Source organism: Neophocaena asiaeorientalis, unplaced genomic scaffold (assembly GCF_003031525.2).
Source record: "Neophocaena asiaeorientalis asiaeorientalis breed wild unplaced genomic scaffold, Neophocaena_asiaeorientalis_V1.1 scaffold6, whole genome shotgun sequence".
Taxonomy (NCBI): domain Eukaryota; kingdom Metazoa; phylum Chordata; class Mammalia; order Artiodactyla; family Phocoenidae; genus Neophocaena; species Neophocaena asiaeorientalis.
In genome coordinates, this window is record NW_020174424.1 from 1,893,993 (window position 1) to 1,920,205 (window position 26,213).

The following is a 26,213-nucleotide window of genomic DNA, read 5'->3' on the forward strand; positions in this document are numbered from 1 at the left end:
ACAGGGCAGTTATGAATGTAGAGTGATGGGCAAACACCGCATCAAGCAAAGCCCTGTCTAAGAGTTCCAGGCAATACCGCGTCAAGGAAGGCATACCTACCTAACTTTACCAGTTCTTCTGATTTTTCAAGCCCAAAATACAAATATTTATTTTTAATTTAAATGTTATCTACTAAGTTCACAAAAAAAAAAAATCTTAAAGCTCTGTGAAGTTCAAGTCCAATAAGTGTATGGGCCATATTTAGCCCATCAGCCACCACTTTGCAATGTCTAGTCTAAACCAATCATCAGGTGTTGCTCAATCCTTAAATTCTGTTGAGAAATGTGTGGGTTTTAGACAAACTGGGCTGTGGAAAAAGTGCGGCCAGAGGCCTTCCCCTGACACAGTGTCCATCTTCTGAAGCCTGTTTTGTCCTAAGTGATCTTTAGGGCATACTATAATTGTTGAAAATAGTCATAGGTGCCACTCAAAAAAGTCCAAGGACAATTTCAGTACAATTAGGAAAAGATAACTGAAGATATAATTTTTTGGAGAATCTAGTGGAAAATATCTAGAACATGAAGGACTCCTTCAAGTACTTACCCTAGTTTGGGATTCACAACTATTGCAGCTGGTTGATCCAGTTGAGTGGAAATCAGCCACTTTCTGTACCTTCCATCTAGTTCAGCCACCTCGATCCGCTGACTCCTGGCATCTGACCAGTAAATATGCCTGAATTTAGAGAGACAAAGGTAAACAACTGAAGAGTCTAGACTGGACTTCTGGGGAAGAGGGGTGAAGATGAGAGCATTTAGTTTGGAAGTTCTGGCCAACAAGACAGCTACTCAGACACCAGTGATGATGAGAGCACAGCCTCCCTCTCCCAGGAATGCCCCAATCTCTTCAGCCAAGGGGACACCTGTAGAAAGTTACAAGTGATGGGGTGTCGGATGAAGGGGATATTCAGCCAAAGCAGCTGTATCAGCCAGGATTGGTAATGATGATGAACCTCACATCCGGCACTATTATGAGACAATTGCTTCTAGATAGGAGTTGTGAGGCACTGTTGGCCTTTCATTCTGACTGCCTGTGAGTTGGCTTCCTCCTCAGCCAAGAGCCCATTGGAATCACTAGGAATCTGGCATCAGCTCCAAGGATGAGTGGAAATAGCCATTCAAAATAACAAACTCAGCAAAGCCATCCTGCCCTTATTCCATCACTAAGGCTTCAGGTCTCAGTCTCTAACAAGCAGAAAGAGTTCCAGCAGTTGCTTAAATTTACTCATTCATTAAGGCTGAGAAGAGGTAAAATTTCAAACAAGAAGACAGATCTTGGTTGGTTGGTTTGAAGAAGGAAGCGCTAAAGTCTAGAGTTTCCAGTTCATGACTCTCTGAGGTCTTGTTTCCTCACAGAAGTTGCTGAAATGAGTCTCCTGTTACACTGCAGGCACAGTGGGACCTACTTAACTTCTGCAGAGATGCTCAAGTCTTCCAAGAGCACCAGACAAGTGAGCGAAAAGGTGAAAATTAATTAATACTACAAAGGATTCTCTGTTCTCCCAGAGCGCAGCAAACATTTTCCTTTATTAGTTCATTTCAAGGACATAAGAGGTTCTACAAATGGTTGAATTCTGATTGTAATGTAATTACTTTCCCACAAATGTCATTCCAACCCAAGGCTCTTCCTTGAAGAAGGAGCTTATTAATTCTTCCACGTCAGTTTGCCTCTCATGCATGTATCTGATGACAAACCTACTTAAGGTTCTTATTTAGGTATCGTCCAAAATGTCTGGCTCTGGTCCCTGAAGTTCTAGAAGGTGTAGAAGGGCAGATCAAAGCTAACAGCTCTATTAACTCAAACCCAAAGATTATAAAGGGAAGTCAAATTTCCAACCTGTTCAGACAACATAGCCTCCTAAAAACACATGTGGATTGTTCCTCCTCAAAACAATACCATAAAGAAACATGTTTCATCTCAACTGCTTTGCTGGTAGAATGTAAGTCTGTCCCATTTCTTCACAAAATGAACAGCGCTGCCATACTGAAAGTTCATTTTGGAATCCAGAACTCTGTTGGCAAGAATGCTCTCCTAGATAAAATATAAAATCTTGACCTTGGGGCTTTCCCAAAATTTTCATGGCACACATAGAATATAGGAAGTGATGATGTTTATATGACACAATGGGGAAGCCGAGGTAGTTGCTGAGGCTACAGGAAGCCCAGGCATCACCCAGCTGCCCCTGAGGCTGAGTGTGCCCATAATCTGGGCCAGTTTAACTCATGTGCCATGGTGAGCAGAGGGGAGCTCTGGCCAGGAAAATAGAATGAGGCTAAACTTACCTTCCAACCCAGTCCACTGCTAACCCATCTGGCTGCACTATGTATTTCAGATCCAGGTTAACTTCCTTCACGGGATTATTGCTGCCAGATTCAAAGTTGGGGATGTAGGCACGTTTGATAGCACCAAAATTAGAGCCGTGCCCTAGCACAGTGTAATATACAACACCTGCGGAGGCAAGACACACAGGTCAGTTTCCTGTTAGGAACACCAGGTAAGGGAGGAGCTGGGTCTAATCAGGTGAAGTACTGTTCATTCATTGACACCTCTACCTCTTCGGTGTTCCTATAATACTAATAATTCAATTTAACCAGTATGATCAAACCTCAAAATCTATCATACTTGAGCTATTAGCTACAAATGCTTCAATTGATAACTTATTGATACTTAGTCCTCTCTATTTGAAGGTAATCCTTTAAAATATATTTCAGCCTATTTACCCCCATTAGGATCACGTTCTAGTTTCCAAAACAGAACATATAGATAAACCAGGGGCAAATTGTTAAGAGTTTGAGTCCATACTAGCAATAAAGGAGCTGTGTAGATGAGAAGTCTTATTTCATGTATAGACTAAAGGATATTGGACAGCAGACATTTTAAAAAGCATAGGAAGAAGGAGACGCAAGAGGGAGGGGATATGGGGATATATGTATACGTATAGCTGATTCACTTTGCTATACAGCAGAAACTAACACAACATTGAAAAGCAATTATACTCCAATAAAGACGTTAAAAAAAAAAAGCATAGGAAGACTGACTTTCAAGGCACATACTTTCCTAGGTATGAACCATTCTTTTTTTTATTCTTTAAGATTTTTTTTGATGTGGACCACTTTTAAAGTCTTTACTGAATTTATTATGATACTACTTCTGTTTTATGTTTTGGATTTTTGGCCGCGAGGCATGTGGGACCTTAGCTCCCTGACCAGGGATCAAACCCATACCCCTGCACTGGAAAGCGAAGTTTTAACCACTGGACCGCCAGGGAAGTTCCCTGAACCATTCTTGAAAATTTCATTGTATTGTATAATGAAATGTGAAAACACAACAGCAATAAATCTTACATAGTTAGTTTGCAAAGCATTTTCATATCTGTCATCTCACTTGGTTTTACAGACAACTCTCAGAGGGAGGCAGGCCGAACAAGATTACTGCTTTTATTTTACAGATGAGAAATGGGGATCCAGAGAATTGTTTCAATTATTTAAGGTCATAAAGCTAGTAGATGAGGGAGACAGGCGTAGAACACAAGTTTTCCTGCCCCACTACCGTCTCCCACACGCCAGAGCCATGAGAGACTCCACAGTAAGCATCATTCATTTTTCCTTCATTGAACACCCACCACACACACTGTACTAGATCCTGGGTCAGATGCTAGGCATGTAGAGATGAATTCGATTTAGTCTCTGTCTCCAAAGAGCACACAGTTAAGATGCAGGGAGAGAAATACGTGGACAATTAGCTGTAACTCAACATAACATGTGCTTTAGTAGAAGCGTGTATAAAATGCTACAGGCTCACAGAACTGTGCCAGGAGGGATTATCAAAGACATCACGGGGGAGATGACTTTGAACTGGGTCTTTGAGTAGAAATTTTCCAAGCGTACAACGGTGGGGAAGGCAAAGGCAAAGACAAGGAGATAGTAAACAAAGGGACATGAGGTGATCCTGAAAGGATAGTCCCCAGAAATGGGAGAAGCTTCCGTGAGAAGGTGGGAAACACTGGCTGGGACGCACGGCCACAGCTAAATTGTCTGGAGCACGCTGGGCGGGGGGAGCATCCTCTTCCACTCAGGCAACAACATTCACTCATTAGAAATAAATTCCCCAAAGTTCAACACTTTATAATTCAATGTATTCAACTGTTATCAATGACCGATGCCACAGTTCATACTCACTGAGGCCTGTGCCCTCTGGATCCCAATCATAATCCATAGCCTGAATGCGTTCCTGGTCTTCAAGGTACTCTGAGAACTTCTCAGATGAGAGATTGTATTTTCGAATTCGCACGTTTTCGGGCAGTAGCAGCAAAGGAGGGTAACCTGTAAACAAATGAAGGGCTGATTAATCTGTTTGAATGCTACCTGAACTTTTGTTTATAACAGTAGGATATAAAACAGCAGATATCCTCCCTGCCCTTAAAAAATAAAACAAAAACGAATTTTTCTAAAAATCGATCTCTGTTAATGAATAGAGAGGACCATCAACTGGGTTGCAAAATCTGTGACTGTCGACATCCTTGTCTCTATTTCAGGTAGAAAGCTAACATTTCTGTCAGGGATATTATCAGTTCTTTATCTTTGGGCAACAGTTTAAAGCTAAGCCAAGACTGAGACCCCTGGATAGCTACTTCTTTTTCACTGATTTTTTTTTCAATGACAGTAAAACAGACAAGATTGTAGACATTCAGTCTCAGAAGAAATACAATATGTAGAGTCATACTAAAAGTTTACCCGGAAGTCCTCATTTCCCATTCTTTACTGACAGATTTTAATGATTCTTTTAGCAGGCAATCAGCTCTGTGACCCAATTTAGCTTCTAGCTAATGACAAAAAACAGCTTGTTCTTGGTTTTAAAAAAGGTTTTTTTACTTAAAGCAGCTATGTAAATGGTGACTCATTCCAAGATGTGTTGCCTAGAATTTTTAAAATTTAATTTACTTGCATAATGTCAGTCGAATCTAACTTAAGTAACTTTTGAAAGTTCATTTTATATTATTTCCTTTATCTTGACATAATGTTTTATATAAATATTCTAATTTATTTCAGTCATCTCGTTAGTTAAGAGTTAAACATTTTCTAATTTGCTGCTTAATTACCACACCAACTGTTCAAATGCCTTTATCCTAGTTTTCCTTCAGTGTCAGAAATGCTTGGAGGGTAAAATATTTAAGTATGCTAGTCAAATGTGTGCTTGAAAAGCCCAATTTGTATGAAGAAATTGAAAAGCCATTTTACCCTTCATTTGCAAAATAAAAATGCTATTTTCTTATCAAGTCCTTAAACTCATTTACAAACTTTAAATTCAAATCTATAAGATCATAAAGACCCCTTAACTGAGATATGCTGATTTAGATCAGACCTCTGGAAATCTGGACTATGATACTTCTGAATTTTATGGTCATTTCTATCTAGCATTTATTACTGCTTTCACTCAGGCCTGATTCTCAAATATTGGCATTAACCTAAAATGTAGAGCTAATGATTGAAGTCGCAAATAAGCCAGATGCTTTTTGTCTGTGATCAGTAGTCCATGAACAATAAAAAGACATTTCTCAACAGAATGTCCCTGATTTGCCCCAACTGACTGCGACCCATTGAATGGAATGTTTTTTGTGACCCGCGTTGGATTACTGGGCCTCAAACCTTGACCTTGGTGGACTGGGAGCTTTTGGTGACCACCATCCTACAGGGAAGCATTTGTTGTTTGAATCCTCTGGAGAGTGACATCTTGTCCACTTTTTGAAGTTTTTATCCAGGTGGACCAGAGGCTAAATCCAGAATAATACGTAACCCCTGACTCTTGTTTTAACTCCTAAGTATTTGTTGGGGGGTTGTAGTTAGTGTTTTAATTTGGCAGGGGAGGAGAGAGAAGAGGGTGGATGGGTGTGTTGGAAGAGAAGTAGCTGGTGAATTTACAAAATAAGACTCTAAAGTTTATTTCCTGGTACATCAGTTAATCCCGAGGTCAATCATCCTACCGTCAGCTGCACACCGTCCTCCGTGGCTGTCAGTCACGGACCTGAACCCTTCGGCGCAGGAACACTCGTAACTTCCTTTGGTGTTAAGGCAGTTCTGGGGACAAACCCCAAATTGCTCACATTCGTTGACGTCTGTAGGCAAAATAAAACCAAGTGGGCAACATCTGCTCCCATCCATTCCTTAGAGACCCTGCTTCTGTTTAAAGCCATATTCACGAGCAATAAGGATGAGAAGGGGGCAGATGAACATAAGCGATGATGCCAATGTTTGTGGAACACTGACCAAGTTTCAGACACCGTTTCACATGCTTTTCATGTTTTTTCCTCATTTAATCTTCCAACAAGACTCTCTGAGGTAGGGACTATTATTGAACCCAAAACCCCAAAGACCAGATTTAAACAGAGGCAGTCTGACTCTGTACAACAACAGAATAAGATTTTCCCTTTGGGGAAGCAGCTGTTGTGCTGTTGATGTTTGGTACCACTTCCCTCCTGCTAATTGGCTTCAGAAAGGGAAGTCATTGATTGGTTTTTTCGATTGAGTTCTTAAGCTTCAGCCCTTAAAAGAACTATTCTAACCATCTGAGTATGGCACATCATGAGATAGGAACAGTAAATTCAAATGATCAAATACACCTAAAATCATACTTGATATTTACCATTCTTGATAAGCTCCCTTAGGACTCCACACCTGGGAACTCATTTCCGTCTGACGTAGGAGGTATGTAATAAATACGTGTTGTTTGAAGAAAGTAAGGCTTGTGTTGTATAGCTGATTCACTTTGTTATACAGCAGAAACTAACACAACATTGTAAAGCAATTATACTCCAGTAAAGATGTTAAAAAGAAAAAAAAGAAAATTTGATCTCAGACACTGGTACAGTAAGTAGCCATCATCACTCAGGTCTTCATTAATCATATCAATTTCACAGACATTACTGAAGATGAGCTATGGCCCAATGCTCTGCAAGGCACCAGTAAGATAGCCTGGAAAAAGCAACTGGCATCCTTGAGTCATGGTCCTAGCTCATGAGCTAGGACCATGAGCTTAGCCCCATGAAGGGAATTAAACCATGTTCAGTAAAAGGGAATGAATGGAGAATCTAAAAAGTACAAGGTTCTCCCTAATAGGAAGTGGAGGAAATATACTCTACCTTCACAGGAGTTTCTGTCGAAACTATTGGCTTCGAACCCAGGTCTACAGGAGCAGATGAATCCTCCTTCACTTAATTGGGTACAGTTGTGTTCACATAGATTTTCAGCACATGACCTTTCTTTTCCTGTATCTGAAAAACAAAATCCCAGCATTACAAATGAAAAGTACAAAGCACATCAGCCACAAATGAACAGTCAAGTGGTATATCAGAAGAACACCTACAGATAGCCAATTATAGAACACCTTGAGATGACCCCTTTCCATAAGCTTTGCAGAGTACCAGAGACCTCTGTATAGGGATATCTGATAATGGCTTGAAAACCATTTGTACAAATACATGTAATGTTAGATCCTTGAGGCAATTTTCCGATTATACTCAGCACTGCCAGGCTCATTCTCAGAGCACCCAGTTCTGGACAGAATCACAGCCAGGGACTCTTTACAACTGTATCCACCTGCTCCACTATCTTAATATTATATAATTATATTTATATATAAATAATGTTTATATATAAATAGATACATCTCAAATGTGTGTATACATGTATATATATACACACACGTATAAATAAAAGACACTGATACAGGTATCTCCTGACTCAATTCTTTTAAATAAAAACAGATTTATATCTATTTGTCCTCTATAGTAGGCAATGAAGTGAACTTAGCCACTTCTCAGGGTCCCTTAAGGCAGGGGTCCCCCACCCTCAGGCCGCAGACCACTACCGGTCCACAGCCTGTTAGGAACAGGGCCACACAGCAGGCGGTGAGCAGCGGGCAAGCGAGCGAAGCTTCATCTGCCGCTCCCCACTGCTCCCCATCGCTCCCCACTGCTCCCCATCGATCCCCACCGCTCCCCATCACTCCCCACTGCTCCCCATCACTCCCCACCACTCCCCACCGCTCCCCACTGTTTCCCATCACTCCCCATCACTCGCATTACCGCCTGAACCATCACCCCACCTCCAGCTCCCATGCGTGGAAAAATTATCTTCCTGGTGCCAAAAGGTTGGGGACCGCTGCCTTAAGGTACAATGACCATGGGTATATGTGGTTTGAATAAACTAAAAACATTCAGTTTCAAAAACACAAAATAAAGCACAATAACCTTCAATGGAATGCTGCCCTTGGATTTCATACTTAAAAGCTTTATGCGTGAAAGTCTTATAATAAAGGTCTAGTCTGAGCTCTTAACAATGACACATCGCTAAATAGGTCTGTTCAGATTTTCTATTTCTTCCTGAGGCAGTTTTAGCATTTTTTGTCTAAGAATTTATCCATTTCACCTAAGTTGTCTAATGCGTTGGCATGAAGTTTCTCATGGTATTTCTCTATTACCTTTTAAATTTCTGTAAGGTGGGTAAGTAATGTCTCCACAGCATTGCTCAATAAATGTGACCCTATTTTTATCAACATGAATAGCCTTGAGCCAGTCACATAACCTCTCTGAGTCTCAAGTACACCATGAGGCACTGTGATTTCCTCCCCAGCTCTAACATCTACAATGTGATTAGGGATCACAGGAGGTAAAAATTTCTGGACCAAGTGTTCCCTTGAATGAGTTATACTCTTGTGAAGCAAGAGTCTTTAACGAGAGCAAAACCCTATAACATTATGAGATTCAGCCTCAAATGTAAAGACCTTCCTGTAACTTTTTTCGTTTGAAAACAATCACCATTTTAATTCATAATACAAGAGATCTCCCCCAACCCAGATATATGATACTCTATTTCAGAAGTAGACACTCTATCTTCCATTTTATGAAGAAGGAATAAGAACTACCAGAGAAATAGCAGGTCAATCTATCTCTGTAATCACATAAATAATATTTGCAACCTGAGGTTAACTTCTTTTCTTTATTCCTCAATGGTATGAGCAAAATGTTAATGTCTTTCCTTTCATGATTTTAAAATATTTTTAAAAAAGAAAACACATGTCCAAAACACTTCAGTGATCCTGTTTAAAAGAAAAGGAGGAGGAAGAGGAGAAGAAAGGAAAAGAAAAGGAAAGCAAGTGGATTAGCAGCATCAAAGAACTGGTGTTTTAAATAAGAATTCTATGTCTTAGTCAAATTAGCCCCCTGCAGTAAGACTGAATCCCATATCACAGATCTGCTTAATATCTGAAAAGAAATGCTGCTTCCATACCGTATTAATGCCTGTGATACCTATTTCCTTTAAATAAACCCTGCTTTTAATTAAATGTCATTTGAATTAAAAGTACTGAGGTTAATTTTAAGGCTTTTAATTGGCACAGGTAACTAAAAGAGAAACCAATGTTTGACCTGAGCCTAACCTGGAAATATTCCAAAGTCCTGGAACCATTCACATATCAGTCTCTAGGCAGCAGAACCCAAACCTACCTTTGGGTTTTACAAATTCCATCATGTTTACGCTTTTTAAATATTTAATCAAGTCACATTATTATGTCAAAAACTCCAGGCCCCATTGAGAAAGTGTGTGAAACGAATGGCAAATCAACTCAATATGGCTGATTCTTCATCTTCTTTTGTAACCCACACAGGAGAAAATTTGCCAGGAAATCTTTGGGGCGCCTCAGAAAAAGGCGATTAAAGCCCACAAAATTGAAAGCACGTGCAGCTAACTAAGGTGACTAAGTCCAGACTTGTAGGGTTTGAAGAACTCCCTCCTTTTTCCTAAGAAGAAATCGAGGCCTGACGAAGTCAGTATGTACTCAAAGTGGCACAGCTAGTTGCAGAGGAGCTAGAAGCCGGCTCTTCCAGACTGCAGTCCCAGGACTGTTCAAATTCTGCCTCTGCCACTCTGTGAGCCACTCAAGCAAGTTACTTAAGCTCTGTGAGCTTTATTATATAGTTATAGACATAATAGCAGTAATCCCCTGGAGCTATCTTGAGTGACAAATTAGAGAACGTATGTGAAAGCATTTCATAAATGCTACAAAGGACTAGCAAAGTGCGAATTATTAGCATGCCCTTCCAAGATTTCCATCACAATATTAAGCTAGAAGCATCCCTTGATTGCATACATCATCCTTTCCCCACATAAAATCCTCTCTCAAAAAAAGTGCTCCTTCCAAGGTCCCCTGTGACATTTCCATTCTCACCAACCACTCTTCCCCTATGTGCCAAAGATTACTGCATTTGGCTTAAGATGAAAAAATGTACAAACTAAGAAACAAAATGAATAGCTTCAAGGTGCTGAGAGGCACCTAATGAACTGGGAAGAGGATACGCCCTGCAGTTAAACAGATCAGAGTTCAAATCCTGACTCAGTTTCTTGATGACAGGAAGACATTGCCAATTTATTTAACCTGTAAGTTGGTTTCCTCACTTGTTTAAAAGAGAGAGACAGAAAGACAGACAATACCTAACTCACAGGATTGTTACAGGGATGAAATGAGATAATCCATGTACTGTTTAGCACAATGTCTGGTATAGAATAAGTGTTCAATAACAGGTAGCTATGGGCTTGACTGCAGTTCAGAACACAACGTGTAAATTAAAGAGAAACACGGTTATTGTCTACTTTATGTTATTGCATGCTTCCAGTAGGTTAACCTGAGTTACTACAATGAAGTATAAAAATAAGTATTTACTTACTGCATCCCGTCTCATCAAAATGGTCACCACAGTCATTGACATCATCACATACCAGGTGCTGTGAAATGCAACGTCCATTGCTACACTTAAATTCATCTTCTGTACAAGGTCTAGGAGTCGGTTCTACACCTAAAATTTAAGAATAAGGTAAACTCAAAACTTTTTCTTCCGTGAAACACGACGCTTCCTTCTGTGGCAGAGGCAGTATTTCCACAAATAAGCTCGTGTGCTTCCCTACAATTCCTTGTCTCCCTTGCAGTTAGGTTGGGACCATATGTCTAGTTCAGGCCAATGGACTGTGAGTTGGAGGTGACACGTGTCACTTCTGAGCTGAAGCTATTAAAGCCTATGTGCCTCCCTGCTCAGCAACCCAGGGACCATGTGTATCAGGTGGCCTCGCGTCAAGATGGAGAAGGGCGTGCAAACTGCACTGGCCTTTATGTGAGTGAGAAATAAGCCTTGGCTACGTCACACCACTGAGAGTTTGAGATTTGTTGGTTGTGGTCACTAGTATTAATTACCCTAAATGATATAGAAGTAGGGCACTTCCATAACAAAACCTAAAATATTTGGCATTGGCGTCAGTCAGGAGGCAGGCAACGAGGAAAGTGATCCCAAAGGAGGGAAAGATGGAGGCCTGTGTTACGCAGTGGCAAAGTATTTGTAAAGTTGTCACCTTGGAAAAACTGGAAGGCGGACCGCATGTTTACTGAACTTGTCAACCTGGGCAAAGAGGTTAGAAAATGGAATGTTAATAATGTGCGCGGGTTGCCATTACCTGAGTTCGGCAAGAAAGAGATAAGCTCGGGGAAGAACTAGTTGATTTACAAGCAGAAATCAAAGAAAATAAAGTCCAGAAATTTGCAGTTTGCAGAGAACCTACTGCATTTAGATGACATAAGACTCTGAAGTTTAAAAAGGACCAGTCAAATCTCTTAGTTGAATTAAATGACTGCCCATCTACTTTTCTGGCCTGAATATAACTGACAAAGTTGACCCAAAGGTGCGTGAGGGAAACAAAGCAAAGAAATGCAACAAATTCAAGAACTGTGTCTCAAAAAAAAAAAAAAACCCCAAAACCAAAACCAACAAACAAACAAAAACACTGAGTAAGGTTATTGACACTTAGAACTAACTGAAAGCAAGCAGATCAAAAGCCTGCTCGGTTTCCGAAACATACGACCAAATAAACCAAAACACTGTGACTGAGGTGACAAAACTCTTGGGCCCCCACCCTTCTACGAGCAGGGAGTGGCTGGGAAAGCTGTACTGCCCCTAAGGAGGGCATACTCCCCTCTTCCCTCTTCATTTGAAGAGGGATATAGACAAGCAACCAATCCCAAAGGGTGGAGGCAGAGACAATGAGGAAAAATGGGCATAGGTGCTCCTCTGAGAGCAGAGTCTTGACCTCATCAATGAATCTCCTCCAATCCCCACTATATAAGGGCCTTCACAATGTCTGCACAGGGTAAACATACAATTTACTCTCCAAGTCGATACGCTTGTGAGAGGGAAAGGAGCTCTATTAACAATTCCACTAGGGCAACAGACGTAAATCAGGACTGTCCTGGGCCAACGTGTGCCACCATAGCCCAGTGCCATTTCAGAATTGCTACAGAACAGGGACGGCAAGGAGTCTCATTCTTTCTTTCCCCACGAGGATGTTTATTTCCATTATGCTCCCCCTGTTCTACCACTATCTACTGGGGGCAGGAGACACAAATACAACTAGTCTCTTAGTTTATGGGTCTCCAGACCAAGAGGAAGCACATCTGGAATTGATGGCATGACTAGTGCCTGTCACCTGGAGCTCCTGGATTTCATTTACTGAGAGGGACTCTGGGTTATGTCCCTGGGGGAGGGGTTAAGAGTGTTCTACGCATGGAAAGAAAAGTGCACAGGGAATTTTAGTGACACTAGGGTAAATTGTGGTAGAAACAAATGGTGTTCACTAAATATCCATGCACTTCCCTGCATTTCCCAGTCCCCGTTGCAGTTAGATTGGGACCACGTGACTACTGCCAACCAATGGACTGTGAGTATGCGTGACACCTGTCACTTCCAGGCCCAGGAACTTAGGAAACTGTCTCCTCCATTTCTCTCTTCTCCTGCCTCAGCAGCCTTGAAGGCTATGTGTTCCAGATGGCATAATTACAGGATGGAGGGAGCTGCCTGACCTTCATCAAACTTTAGTCCTCTGCTGTTTTAAGCTATTGAAATGTTGCAGTTCGCCTACTGTGATGGCTAGCAGTGATTCCTCTAACTTCCTGCTCCACGAGAAGAATTTTAGTTTACTACTCCTTTTTTTCCACTCTGGGATTTGACCATATGCTACAAATGTCTGGCTCTACTGAAAAATGGCATGATTGATAGGGAAAATGGAAAGAGAAGAGGGAAAGGGGTAAACCTGCTCCAATTTTTTAAAAAGGTTTTATTTCTGGGTTTTCATTCTTTTGTGCTATGCTTCAAACAAACATATTAACAATGTTATAACCACAGGTTCATCTCTGCCCCAAAAAGGTGAGGGAGAGGGAGGGTACAAACTTGAACATGGCAATAGTATCAAAGTGCCCCTGACACCCAGTCCCCAGGATGGCCATCTGGGATGGCAGCTGACAGTAAGCATTCTAAGCCCACATCAAAATAAGGAATAGAGGGCTTCCCTGGTGGTGCAGTGGTTGAGAGTCCGCCTGCCGATGCAGGGGACACGGGTTCGTGCCCCGGCCCAGGAGGATCCCACATGCCGCGGAGCGGCTGTGCCCATGAGCCATGGCCGCTGAGCCTGCGCGTCCGGAGCCTGTTGCTCCGCAACGGGAGAGGCCACAGCAGTGAGAGGCCCGCGTATCGCAAAAAAAAAAAAAAAAAAAAAATAAGGAATAGAAAATAGAAAAGTTAAGCATTTATCTAAATTTTCCCAGATAATATCCTTTTAGGAAAAAAAGTAATTCGACTCAGGAGAAATAATTTTCCTCACTGACTTTTTCTAGGTAAATTAAATTGCCCAGAAAATTAATCAGCTCTCTCCTTCAATGGATAGGTTTAAAACAGTCTCAAAATGTAAAAGCACAGATTTTTCAATATCTAAAATATTAAATGCAACCAGTTTGAAACTTCTCTCTTAAAATAATCTATCATCTTTCTCTTCTGGGAAATACATTTTCATTTTAAAGAAGGATATTAGATAAGCTCTGTGAACACCAGAGCTGCCTTATTTAACATGATCTTTTCAGTGGGGCATTGAGAATTTCCCATGCCTAGATTGGCAATTAGAAACTCTAGGCTGAAGAGTGACCAAACCTCATCTTTGAAAAGAGAGAAACCATTAGTTTGTCAAGTGTGACTCAACCACTATTTAGTATTCTCACTTTCTTAAGGAACTTGCCAACATCTGGTTCAAATGAAACAGGAAGAAGCAGGGAAGGGTTGCATCTAAGTAATGAGTGTTTACAGGGTCTTGCAAACAATAATGTCCACGGAGATCTGCACTCACAGGTGTAGCTCAAGCCTCTAAAGAACAAACTGAAATCCCTGAGGTACATTTTGCAAACTGCAAGCAATTGGGGGCCCTTCTTTTTCCCTTCTCCCTTTTTTTTTCTTTTTTTTTTTTTTGCAGTATGCAGGCCTCTCACTGTTGTGGCCTCTCCCGTTGCGGAGCACAGGCTCCGGACGCGCAGGCTCAGCGGCCATGGCTCACGGGCCCAGCCGCTCCGCGGCATGTGGGATCTCCCCGGACTGGGGCACGAACCCGTGTCCCCTGCATCAGCAGGCGGACTCTCAACCACTGCGCCACCAGGGAAGGCCTCCCTTCTCCCTTTTGACTTTTGCTTACAGTTCTCCTTCTTCTCATCACTTCCATCTCCACAGTCATCCTCATGGTTGCACAGCTCGTGACGATAAATGCAGCGATTGTTGTCACACCGGAAACGGTGTGGTGAATCACAGGGAACACTCACTAAAACACAAGACGGAAAAGCAAAAGTACAGGTTAAGAGCAAAACATAAGGATCAGTATCTAAAAACACTCCCGTGCCAGCGCCAGGCTTGCCTGATTCATCCCTTCATTGGCTTGTTCGATTAACCAATCGACAAATAGCTCTTGAGTGTCTAGTTGACACCGTGGCGCTGTGCCGGGCATCAGATTCAATTGGGAAAAAGAAAGACACGATACTTATCCTCATGGGATGTTTATTCTAGCAGGAGAACAGACTTTACAAATTAACCATTCAACTACAACTGTGGTAAGAGCCACAAAGGAAACATGCTGTGAAAGCATCTACTGTGGAGATATATAGTTCTGGGGGAGGAGGGGTCAGAAGAGGCTTCACATGGAAAAATTCTGAGTCAGGAAGGCAGGCTTCTGGACCTGAATAAAAGATCTCTGGGCTGAAGCATGGAGCGAGGAAGACAATGGTGGCCAGGAGGGTGGAGAGGCCAGCAGGACCATACCTGAGCCAAGAGGCCACTGTTTGTCCCTCTGACTGGAGTTATCATTGAGCCTCTAGAACACAAAGTCTTTTCCTTAAAGTTTTACACCATGATGGACTTTCCTACCTGAATTCCCTCACCTATTGCACTTAAAGTTGATATTTCATAAGCAAACCCTGACTCACTTTATTATCCAGAATTAGACCTCTGGCTCATGCTTGTGTCCCTGTGAGGAACCTACAGGTAGAACCCAGGTCCCTTAGTTGCTACAGGGAAACGAGTCCTCTATGCATGTACAAGAATTCAGTGAACTCGACACACATGTGTTCCTCTTTCCCATGGAGGACTTGGGCTGTTTGATTTTCCTTCTGCCTTGGTACCACAAACAGGGAGCAAGAGGAGAGAGTTGTAATGAGGTTGGGGGGAAAAAATTCAGCTCTGAGGGCTTCCCTGGTGGCGCAGTGGTTGAGAGTCCACCTGCCGATGAAGGGGACACGGGTTCGTGCCCCAGTCCAGGAAGATCCCACATGCCGTGGAGCGGCTGGGCCCGTGAGCTACGGCCGCTGAGCCTGCGTGTCCGGAGCCTGTGCTCCACAACAGGAGAGGCCACAACAGGGAGAGTCCCGCGTACCGCAAAAAAAAAAAAAAAAAATTCAGCTCTGAGAACTGGTTCTTGGAAGTATCGTTAATAGAACTTTGCAAGAATTATTTGCTGTTAAATGCAACATTATAAAACAGTGTTGGTCACTTTTTCATGTGGCTATATGTCTCTGCCTCCGCAAAGTTTAATTTTACTAACTATGGGCACTTTATCTTTTAGAGGGAAGCAACTTCCTGAGGACTTCTTCTTTGAAAGTTACACATGCTTAAGATGTTTTTCAAGATTCATCAAGTGAAAAACAAAACAAAACATGGTTAGTTCCTTATACAAAACTAAGATGTGGCAAGGAAAGTGTTGGGATGCCACTGGGAAAATATAATGTATGCTAATTCAAAGTTCTCTGGGGGGAAGGAATACTCTGATATATCATTTTCTAGAGTCAAATCCCTGGGCTAAAAATGAATTGTTTTCGAAGACCACAAAGTGTTTAAAACTATGGATGTTTGCCCAACTTTCTCATGTCCCAAGTAGAGAACTAAGCAGGAAAGTGAAAGCACACTGATGCAGATGAATCTAGGAAACTGACTGGAAGAGGTGATGAGAACCCCAGAAGCAAGTTGCAGCTAAGTCAGACTAGGAGTTAACCAAGAGCTCCAGAAGTAACGTTTCTGGGAGTGTCTTCTCCTGTGTTGGGGGCTTTTACTTACATGAAATGCTTAAGCTTTAGCTTGCATCAGGATCACCTGGAGGGCTTATTAATGCAGAGAGTGCTAGGTCCCCCTGCCAGAGATTCGGATTGGGTAGATCTGGGGTGGGCCCATAAATCTGTATTTCTAACACGTTCCCAGGTAATACTGACTCTCCTAGTACAGAGATGACACTCTGAGAACTACTGCTCTCAAGTCTCTCCAATGACTCAAAGCATGGAGCAAAATGACCAAAACAAACTCTATTTTCATTCACTTTGTTAAAATCAGTAGTTATCAACCAGGAGACTAAAAAGCTAAGGAGCTTTCTCAATATACCTTTTGCCCAGGCCTGACATGTCCTTGGACATTCTGGTTCAATAGGTCTAAGCCTAGGGTGGGACCAGAGCGTGTGCTTTTGAAACACCTCTCCCCAGGTGATTCTGATGGGTACCCAAATTGAGACTCACTGGTTTAAAAAATAAATAGAAGCAAGAGGGAAGAGATATGGGAACATATGTATATAATGTTTAAATAAATAAATACATATGCATCATAAAACAGAAAATTAGATGGGCTTGAATTATGATGTAACGTCAAGTGACTAAGGACTAACTAGTTTTAAAATGTCCTAAAGGTGTTCTCTGAAGTTCGGGGGGTTTAGCAGAAGTACCTTGAGGGGCACTGAAAGTAGAATGGAGCAGGAGAGATGTACAGCCCCACCCTACCTCAGACTTCAACCACAACAGTTCTGCCGCTATTTACGCCAATTGCCTTTGAAGGCCACAAAATGTTTAACACTATGGATGCCTGCCCAACTTTCTCATGTTCCAAGTAGAGAACTAAGCAGGAAGGCCAAGTGAAAGCACACTAATGCAGATCATGTGTCCAGTACTCAAAAATTGTACAACCACCCTCCTGGATCACAGGATCCACATAAGAAACATTGACAACACCAGTCCCAGCCTCTCTCACTCACAGCACAAATGAAGTTCTTCATCGGAACCATCGCCACAGTCGTTATCACCATCACACTTCCAAGATGACTGGATACAAACATGATTTTTACATTCGAACATAGTAGCTGGGCAGTATGCCCCATTGGGAAAGCGAGTGGCTGTTGGTGGGGAGGAGACAGAGTCAAATTATTAGAAAAAGATACTTTTTGGAAAGCTATCCGGCTGTTTCTCCTTTACAGAAAGAGCTCTCCTAATGGAAAGAGTTCCATTATAGCCTGCTCTTCCTGATTCAACCAGATGTTCTGTGGCTTTAAACTGTCTGAAATTCTGATGGAATGTTTCTTATGGATGGATGACCAAGCCCAGTATTCAATGACATGAGTCATTCTGTGGACAGCACCGCACTTTTTTGTTATAGGCAAGCGCAACCCTTCAGCGGTGTCAGCACTGGCTTTTCCTATCATCCATTTATACAGTCTCTTGAAAAGCAGGTTTTAAGATGCGGCAACCGTATTATCAACAAAATCCACCATAGACAATCATCAACAGTTAATATTTAATCAGTGATTCAAAAAGACTAAAATGCAAATGATCATATTGTCTTTATACTTGTAAACAATTTTATATGCCATTATTCAATTCAGAAAATGTTTAATACTGGGACTTCATTATGTTTGAATACCCTTTTATTCATTGCTTGAATATCCTTTTACCTGCCAAGTTTTTATCCAATTAACGATTTGTAGAGTAGCTGATAACATATAAATACTTTCGTTAGCACACTTAATATATTCTCTATTTGAAATATTATTAATGAAATGCGCTTGAATGTCTACTGTGAAATATATGGACATGGTGACTCAGGCCCCAGGTAAACTGATAATTATCAATGAATGCTGAATAGAAAATATCTATGGTCTTTTAATATAAGAAGTGGTGGCTGATGGGAAAAGTTGGGTCTAAATTGCCATATCCATGCATTTCAGACAAACGGTGCCATGGGTGTCTAGAAACTTACGACAAGTGGCTTCATCAGACGCATCGTGACAATCGGCAAACCCATCGCATTTCATTTGGTCAGGAACGCAGTGCCCGCTATCACACTGAAAATATCCAGGATGGCAGGTCATCATCTCTGAAGAGAAAAGACTGTCATTTCCAGGATGCCTTGGCATTCTCAGACAACTGTTAGTTCCGTGGAGAGTAGTAAGTCTTCCATCACATTCCTATCCATACCCGGTGACTGGCTCACAACAAACCCACGCCTTGTGGTTAGCGAGTAAATACACTCTCAAAGGTACACTTTCCCCGTTCAAAATATGGAGATGGAAGTAGCAATCTCTCCTCTATTAAATATCTCTAGCTCTTAAACTTTTCCTCAAAACCCTGAACTCCCCAACTTTTACTGTTTTGCTCGCTGATTTTTCTCAGACTCGACCCTTAATCAGTAAGAGCTATAAAACTACTTGGGGTTTATGATTCCTATTCTAACATCTGACCTCTACACCAGGGAGCTACAGCCATATATATCTTAGGGCCACTTTCTGGAGAACAGTAGGAAGACCAATGTTTTTATTTGTTTATAAGGTCCATGCAGATTAAAGTCTGCTCCTAGCAGAGGTTTAAGTTAAAATAAGATTTTTAAAACTCTCTTGAGATTTTCCCTATTATTATTGATCTAGACTGCTATAAGGTAATCATAAACATAGAAAATATATATAAGCAGAAGGTACTGTAATGCTAAGGTTTATATATTACATAAATTACACAGAAATCATTTAAGTCTAAAAAACCTTCCAAACACACATGTGAAGCCCCTACTTCCAACCAATATGCTGACCCTAGTACAAGACTCTCTGGAAAGCCCCTTAAAGAGCTGTGACAGTTACCGCAGTCCCGCTCATCTGAGTTGTCCCCACAGTCATTGTTTTGGTCACAGATCCATCGAGAAGGAATGCAGCTCTGATCATCACACCGAAACTCGCTCTCTGTGCATTCCCGGGGGGCTGAAAAAGAAAGCCACGTGGCCATCAGAGGGCACCAGGAATCATACATAGGGGACAGGCTTGTGGACTGGCCTAAGTGTCCTCTGTGCCTAACGCCCTCCTGTGTCCCAAGTCCCAGACTGTCCAGCCTCCAAAAATAGACTTTCCATCTCAATTGTAAGTCTGTAAAGAATGGACTTTGTCAAAAAGTTTGTCCAAAGGTGATTTAATCTTAAGATAATTTTTCATTTCCTGAAACTCCAGATAACCTCCTATAGGATTCAACATGAACTTTCTTATGAACAATAAAATGCCAATTGGATCACCCTTTTGTGTAAGAAGTTTTTAGTCAATTGATAATTGCAGGTGTAACTAGCATCCTGATTCTCTCAACTGCCTATACCTTCTTACTTCCAAAAGGGGACTAAAGTCAGAATGTATTTCATGTTAATCTGAAATCGATATATATCATAAGGCAATGATATATTGTAAGTCACCTCAAGTTCTTTTTGAAAAAAAATAATAAACTTGAGTATAAATAAATAGAGACAAAAGATATACTTGGGTAAATATTCTTCTCCCAGAGCTTGATTACAAGCAGCTGAGAAGGAGATGAAAAAGTAGTAATGTACCAGTCAGAAAACAAGAGATCAGGTAGCCGTCCTCCTACCCTTTGAGGATGAACGGCATAGACAGTTGAATTACAGACAAAGAGCAGACATCACCACTCCAGTGGCAGGTAAGGATGAAGGACCCTGAACACTCACTACAGTTTTCCTCATCTGAATGGTCTCCACAGTCATTGTGCCCATCACATCTCCAGCGAAGAGGGATGCAGTGGTGATTTGTACAGCGAAATTCCCCAGAAGGTTTGCATGCCATCGACTCTGCAAAGCACAGTCATTGCAAATACTTCAGAAACCCATGGTCAAGAAATGTCGAAGTAGTCCTGGCTTTCTTCTGAGATGGTCTGAGGCTTACACTACCATATTCTCAAAGCTCCCAGAAAGAGGAATGCCAGCCACATTCACTGTCACTATTCCTCTTTAGGCTAAACTGAATCTATCCTACTGTTAGAAACTAGATCCATTCTCTTCTGTAGAAACTGTTCAAAAAATGATTTGGTCCCTGGCTTGCAATTTGCAATGAAGGCCTGGAAAGGAAAATTAAGTGATGCCACCAGCAAACAAAACATGTCCATCGCATTGTCTTTAGTTGATTAGATTCAGTGTTATTAAAATAACCCAATATCTTCCTTACCTCTCTTCCAACTAAACCTAACACACACACACACAGAGAGACATTGTTTTCAAGTTAGAGTATATGCCTAATCTTGGCAAATTCCATTCATTCATTTGGCCTTTTGTCCATAAATTTTCTATGTTGCCAGACACAGAGGATGTGGAAAGTCAGAGGGAGATTCAGAAATAAGAAATATTCTGATTTGGAAAAATCCTTTTTAGAGATAGATACCAAATCTTTTCTCTACTCCCTCTTTCATTCCTTTCAATCAATCTCTAAGATCAGACAGTTTAAACTTGTCAAGCGTAAACAGGAATTCTGCATCTGGGAGAAATTACACAAATTCCTAATATCTTCACAAGGTCTTCCCCAAGTATAGTATCCTTTGAGACACATTTCATTTAAGATGTATAAAGTAAACTCCCAATATCCCTGTAAAAAGCTACAAAAATGTAACATGTTATTAGAGGCGAACAAAGGAAGGATGATGTGGGAAATCTGTTCTCATCTCCTGCTAAGTTGTTTGTCCCTCCTTCCTCCCCTGCAGTCCCTCCCTACCGCAGTCCTGCTCATCGCTGTTGTCCCGGCAGTCATCGAAACCATTGCACACAGCCCACAGCAGGATGCAGCGGTAGTTTGTTTTACAGTCGAATTCCGTATAGTTGTCACAGCGGTAGGCAGGGCTCACTGAAAAGAGAAGAAGGGGCAAGGTCAGAACTGAAGTCTCGGTCCTGAAAGGAAACCAAAGACACCTTTCCATTGTCTTATTTAAGATGCGGTGCTGATGAGTAACGGTGACCATGTTACCAACCAAACAGACTCTGGCAACTGTGTCTCTTTTAGGTGTGATCTGTTCACCCAAAGCAGAAAGACAGAGTCCTTAAGTTTTCTCACCGTTTCATTCCACTCATTTATGTTGCAGTCAAACTTGGGGGGTGAGTGGGGCGGGGGGCGGGGGGGAAGAACTGGGTTTGAAGTAAAATTAAAAAACCAGGTTGAAGTGTCAGCTCTGGCACGAAGTAGAAAAGTAACCAGCCACTTAACACGAAGCTTAGGCTCCTCACTTGTAAAATGAAAGTTGGTAACACCCACTTTCCCTACCTCACCATGTTTCTCTGAGGCTCAAAAGAGAAAGTGCTAAATAGACAAAGTGTAAGCTCTTGTTATCATAATCGGGACAGTTACAGACATTCGTGTATGGAGAGCAGGAATCAGCCACTTGAGAACAGGGGGCGTGGTTCAATCCGCAGGCTGTGCGTGCGGCTCTCCTTTGCCTTGCGGTGCCGGAAGAGCCGCGGGAAAGAGCCAAGAGGGGGCAGCCCATGGGGCTGCAGCAGGGGCTGCACACCCTCTCTCCATCCATCTTGTTCCCTGCTCCCGGTCAGGCCAGGTCCCTCTCACAGGAACTTACAGCATTCCTGGAGGGGCTCGTCTGAGTAGTCTCCACAGTCATTGTCTACATCACACTTCCAGCTCTGAGGGATGCAGTGGCCATTGGCACACTTAAAATAGCCCGGCCGGCAGGTCCTGCTGGCACAGTGGGAACTATCTTCATCCGAGTTATCTCCGCAGTCGTCCTCCATGTCACACTGCCAGGATTCCGGGATGCAACGTTTGTTGGCGCACTGCCATTCATTGGACTCACACTGGTGATGCTCTGCAAGCGGGGACATTTGGTTATCAGCTTGGAAGGTGGCAGGAACAAAAGCTCCTAATTTACACTAATGGGTCCTGGAGAACTCGATTATAATTTCTTCTTAGAGGACTTATGCCCTAATGCACTTATTATTAACCAGTACCACTATGTGAGCAGTTAGTCCTTTGACTATTACTGTCTCCTAAATTCTTAAATATCTTTTTCTTGCATGCAGAATCAGGGGATAAGGACTGAATCGCTGACAGCCTACTAAATTCACCTTCTCCTGTACCTGTTGCCCTAATGGACAAAGGTTTTCAAACTTTCTGTTTGTTGCTATTGTTTATGTGTTGATTTTGGTTTGGAGGGTTGTTTTTTTGGGTTTTGATGGGGCTTTTTTATTTTTTGGCTTTTTAAAAATGGAAACATAAATAAATATTACAACTGAGAGTCCCTGTTTAAAATGTGGGAATCCCTCATTTCACCCTCAATGTTAGCTCTCAAAGGAGATTCTATGTACAGCATATAGTAAAGAACCATCAATACAGACAACTTAGTATCTACCTCAACCATCTTCCTTGTAGAGACCTGGGATTTTTTTTAAACTTTATAAACATAGATATAGGATGGACTCTGAGGGTTTTTTTTCCCTAGGATTTTGGACCAGTTTTTGGATTATGACATTCAGAAAATCCCTACAGAACCATGGGCGATCAACTATAGAAGTGGGCAGAGAAGGTAGAAAGCAGTTCAACACACCACAAAGAACCGAGTCTTCATCAGACCCATCAGGGCAATCCTGATGAGCATTGCATATGAAGTGTGGGCTGGTACAGTTGCCATCCATGCACTGGTACTGTCCTAACCGGCAGTAGCGCTGCGGGCAAGTGATGGGCTCGTCGGAACCATCCAAGCAGTCTCTCTGCCCATCACATTTCCACCAGATGGGAATACACCTACACAGAGAAAACAGAGCACTTCTCCTAGCAAAACACCGAGTGGTTAGAGGAGCAGGCAACGGCTATCCAGAGAGAAGGGAAAATTGAATTCCAAGGAATGATACACACGAGTTCTCTCACGGCCCAAGAAGAGGATCAATTAAACCTTAGCTACTGTGGAATATTTTCAGAGAAAACATAACAAGGTGACATAGAACAGGTTTGTTAAGACCCAACACACACTGAAAAAATGCTTTGAGTATGATGATTAAATTCCTGCCACGACAAAGAGTGGAGTGTGTGTTTGGAGCTGTGGTTCTGGAAACAGGGATTGGTTGGGACTGTCAGCCAGAGGGATATATGACATTTGGGTACTGGCTGGAAAGCTGGAGGCACTGACATTTTTTGAGAGTTTATGTCATGATGGGTGTATGCTAGATTCTTAACCTAGGATACCTTATTCAATCGTCAAAATAATCTGCCACAGAATCTTAGATGTTATGATTTGCATTAACATCTCCTCTTGACCTCACTCTCTGACTCAGAGCCACTAGTCGTCAAGGCCTGTGGCCATTGTGAGGGAAATAATCTGTGACCATGTTTCATAACAAATACAAATCATCAAAAATGGATTTGAATGTGTGACCCTGGATCCTCTGGCATAGTCATTTAAGAAGCTAGGCCAGCATATGTTTGAAAAAGACAGAGAAATTCTATCACTCCTGAGGGCTATTTTTCAGTGTACACTTATATACATTCTTGGCCCTGAGACTTTGGACAATTCCTTAGAAATAAAAAAAACACACAGTTTGCTTCCTTGCTACAGAAACAAAAACTTGCATGCATGGGTGTAACCATTTGGTTCACAAATTCCTTCCTTCATGGACGAAATTATTTGAAGTTAGAGAAAGTTGGACGGTTGGAGATCCAACTTTCCTGGTCTTGGTGCATCCCAAATGAGCCACGTTAATTAGCCAAAATCTTGGTTCATTGGAAAACTCCCATCCCCTGGAGTCTTGAAGTTCAATGTGTGTCCAAGGGCTGGAGAGGCAATGGGGAGAGGGAGAAGAGAGCCTTACATTTCACTGTTGGCACACAGGAATTGGGTGCTAGAGCACATGGGCAGGCACTGGGTGCTGTAACTATGCCGGACAGTATGGAAGTTATCTGGACACTCGCAAGTGAACCCACTGCCTCCTTCTTTGATGAGGCAGAGATGAGAACAGCCACCATTGTTGGTACTGCAGGGATTAGTCACTAGTGAAAGAAGGAAGAAAATATATGTTCATTCACTTAAAGAGAGTATCAAGCACAGACGCGCTGATTACCAGCCACATAAAACTCATCACCTCTTAGTAAAAAAAAAACGTTATCCTAGATTCATGCTTTGTACAAAAGTGCATAGAGAGTACATATGGTAGATCTGTTTTAGCAACCCTGTTGCTAGTACAGAAAATTGATTTATGTGCTACCAGAAGTGAGGCTTACTCACTGGTATTGGGCTAGAAAAAATGTGTCTCCCAAAGTTCTTGGAGAGCAGGTGGGAAATTTAGTTTACATCCATGTGCCCACAATCTAAGTTAAAGTTTTCATTTTCAGCAGATGCTATATTCTCTCATCCTAAGGATACAGGCAACAGAAGTTGCACCAAGAATCAGGTGGATGGATAAACTGAGCAACAACTATACTACTTTTCTGGGCCGCAACTCAGAGGTAAAGATGAATTTGAACTTCTGCTAAATAATATGAAGAATATTAACTTCCAGAAAAAAATATTTTGCCAATTCTCATTTTTCCTAATTTCCAAGTTTATCGTATGTTTTAACAAGACACCACGACAAAGTGGGCCCACAAAATCCATTCTATCCCCAAAGAATACTCCAGAACTTGGCTAGATATCAAGTACAAACAGACATTTAATAAATGATGTTTTATAGTTACTATAACTTTCTTTTAAGCATTTCTTTTAAACTAATCATTTCAGTAGATTGATGTTGTAAAGAAATGATTGTTATATATGCATCCATGTTATTATAATACATCTCTTAGGTGTTACAATTTATTGTGGTTATACAGGAAATGTCCGTATTTTCCAGAGGTGCTTTCTTAAGTATGGCTGAAATGTCAAAAGGCAACATAACAACTGTTGATTCTTATCAAAAAGAAAGCCCAGACTGATCTTTAAGAACAGAGCAGGTGATATGAAAAAGAATTGTAAGCAGACTTTTCCAGGAATAGGGGAATAAACTCTAAAGATATTTCCATCCCTTCAACTTGCAGCATTTGCTTTGTAGAAAACATTAGCAAGTAACACCATTCCCAGTATAAATCATGATATTTATGCTTAAAAAACAAAAACAAGAATGGAATGCACAAGACCCTAAAGCAACTGTGCAAAAACTTCCAAATCACTTACTCACCAATTGGCTGCCTGTAGGGATGATACACACGGATGTCATATGGTCTGTGTGTTGTGTTCACCAGCGCCACCCTATTTGACCCATTGTATTTGTTTCCCTTTTCAACTGTCTTTGTGTTCCAATCTGTCCAATAAATGGTGTCTTCAAAAACAGTAATAGCAAAGGGATGAGGCAGTGTCCCGGTTTCGTACACCGTGTGCCGATGGTGGCCCTCCAAATCAGAGTACCTGGAGTCGGAGGAAGGAAGAGTCACTCAGTGAAGATAAAGCCCCTCCTCTAATGCCTTTAAGGATAGAGGCTGACAAACCAATGAATAAAGTTCTACCTTCTACAGGTAACTGAAGTTCAGATCTTCCTCAAAACTTTTGGTCTTCATGAAAACAAAAACTAAACTTAAAGTTTATTTGGACTGAATGAAAGATGTAAAAGTTGCAAAAGCAATGCCTTAAAATTAGGAGTAACCTTTCTCAAGTGCTCAGGGAACATTCTCAAGGATAGATCATATCTTGGGTCACAAATCAAGCCTTGGTAAATTTAAGAAAATTGAAATCGTATCAAGTATCTTCT

General features: G+C 41.6%; 1 protein-coding gene across 4 annotated transcripts in view; it reads right to left on the reverse strand.

Moving 5' to 3' along the window:
* The window catches only part of LRP2 (LDL receptor related protein 2), a 190,112-nt gene that overhangs the window by 15,132 nt on the left and 148,767 nt on the right, over nt 1–26,213 (reverse strand). For all 4 annotated transcript variants that reach the window (XM_024756639.1, XM_024756637.1, XM_024756638.1 and 1 more), the window contains 16 exons: nt 25,647–25,873; nt 24,306–24,483; nt 23,048–23,244; nt 22,064–22,309; nt 21,211–21,339; nt 20,178–20,297; nt 19,315–19,431; nt 18,444–18,560; nt 17,446–17,583; nt 14,584–14,706; nt 10,755–10,883; nt 7,173–7,304; nt 6,018–6,149; nt 4,216–4,359; nt 2,320–2,485; nt 584–712 (listed from right to left, as the gene is read on the reverse strand). In XM_024756639.1, the coding sequence (XP_024612407.1) occupies nt 584–712; nt 2,320–2,485; nt 4,216–4,359; nt 6,018–6,149; nt 7,173–7,304; nt 10,755–10,883; nt 14,584–14,706; nt 17,446–17,583; nt 18,444–18,560; nt 19,315–19,431; nt 20,178–20,297; nt 21,211–21,339; nt 22,064–22,309; nt 23,048–23,244; nt 24,306–24,483; nt 25,647–25,873 (2,424 nt within the window). The remainder of the gene's footprint in view (nt 1–583; nt 713–2,319; nt 2,486–4,215; nt 4,360–6,017; nt 6,150–7,172; nt 7,305–10,754; nt 10,884–14,583; nt 14,707–17,445; nt 17,584–18,443; nt 18,561–19,314; nt 19,432–20,177; nt 20,298–21,210; nt 21,340–22,063; nt 22,310–23,047; nt 23,245–24,305; nt 24,484–25,646; nt 25,874–26,213) is intronic.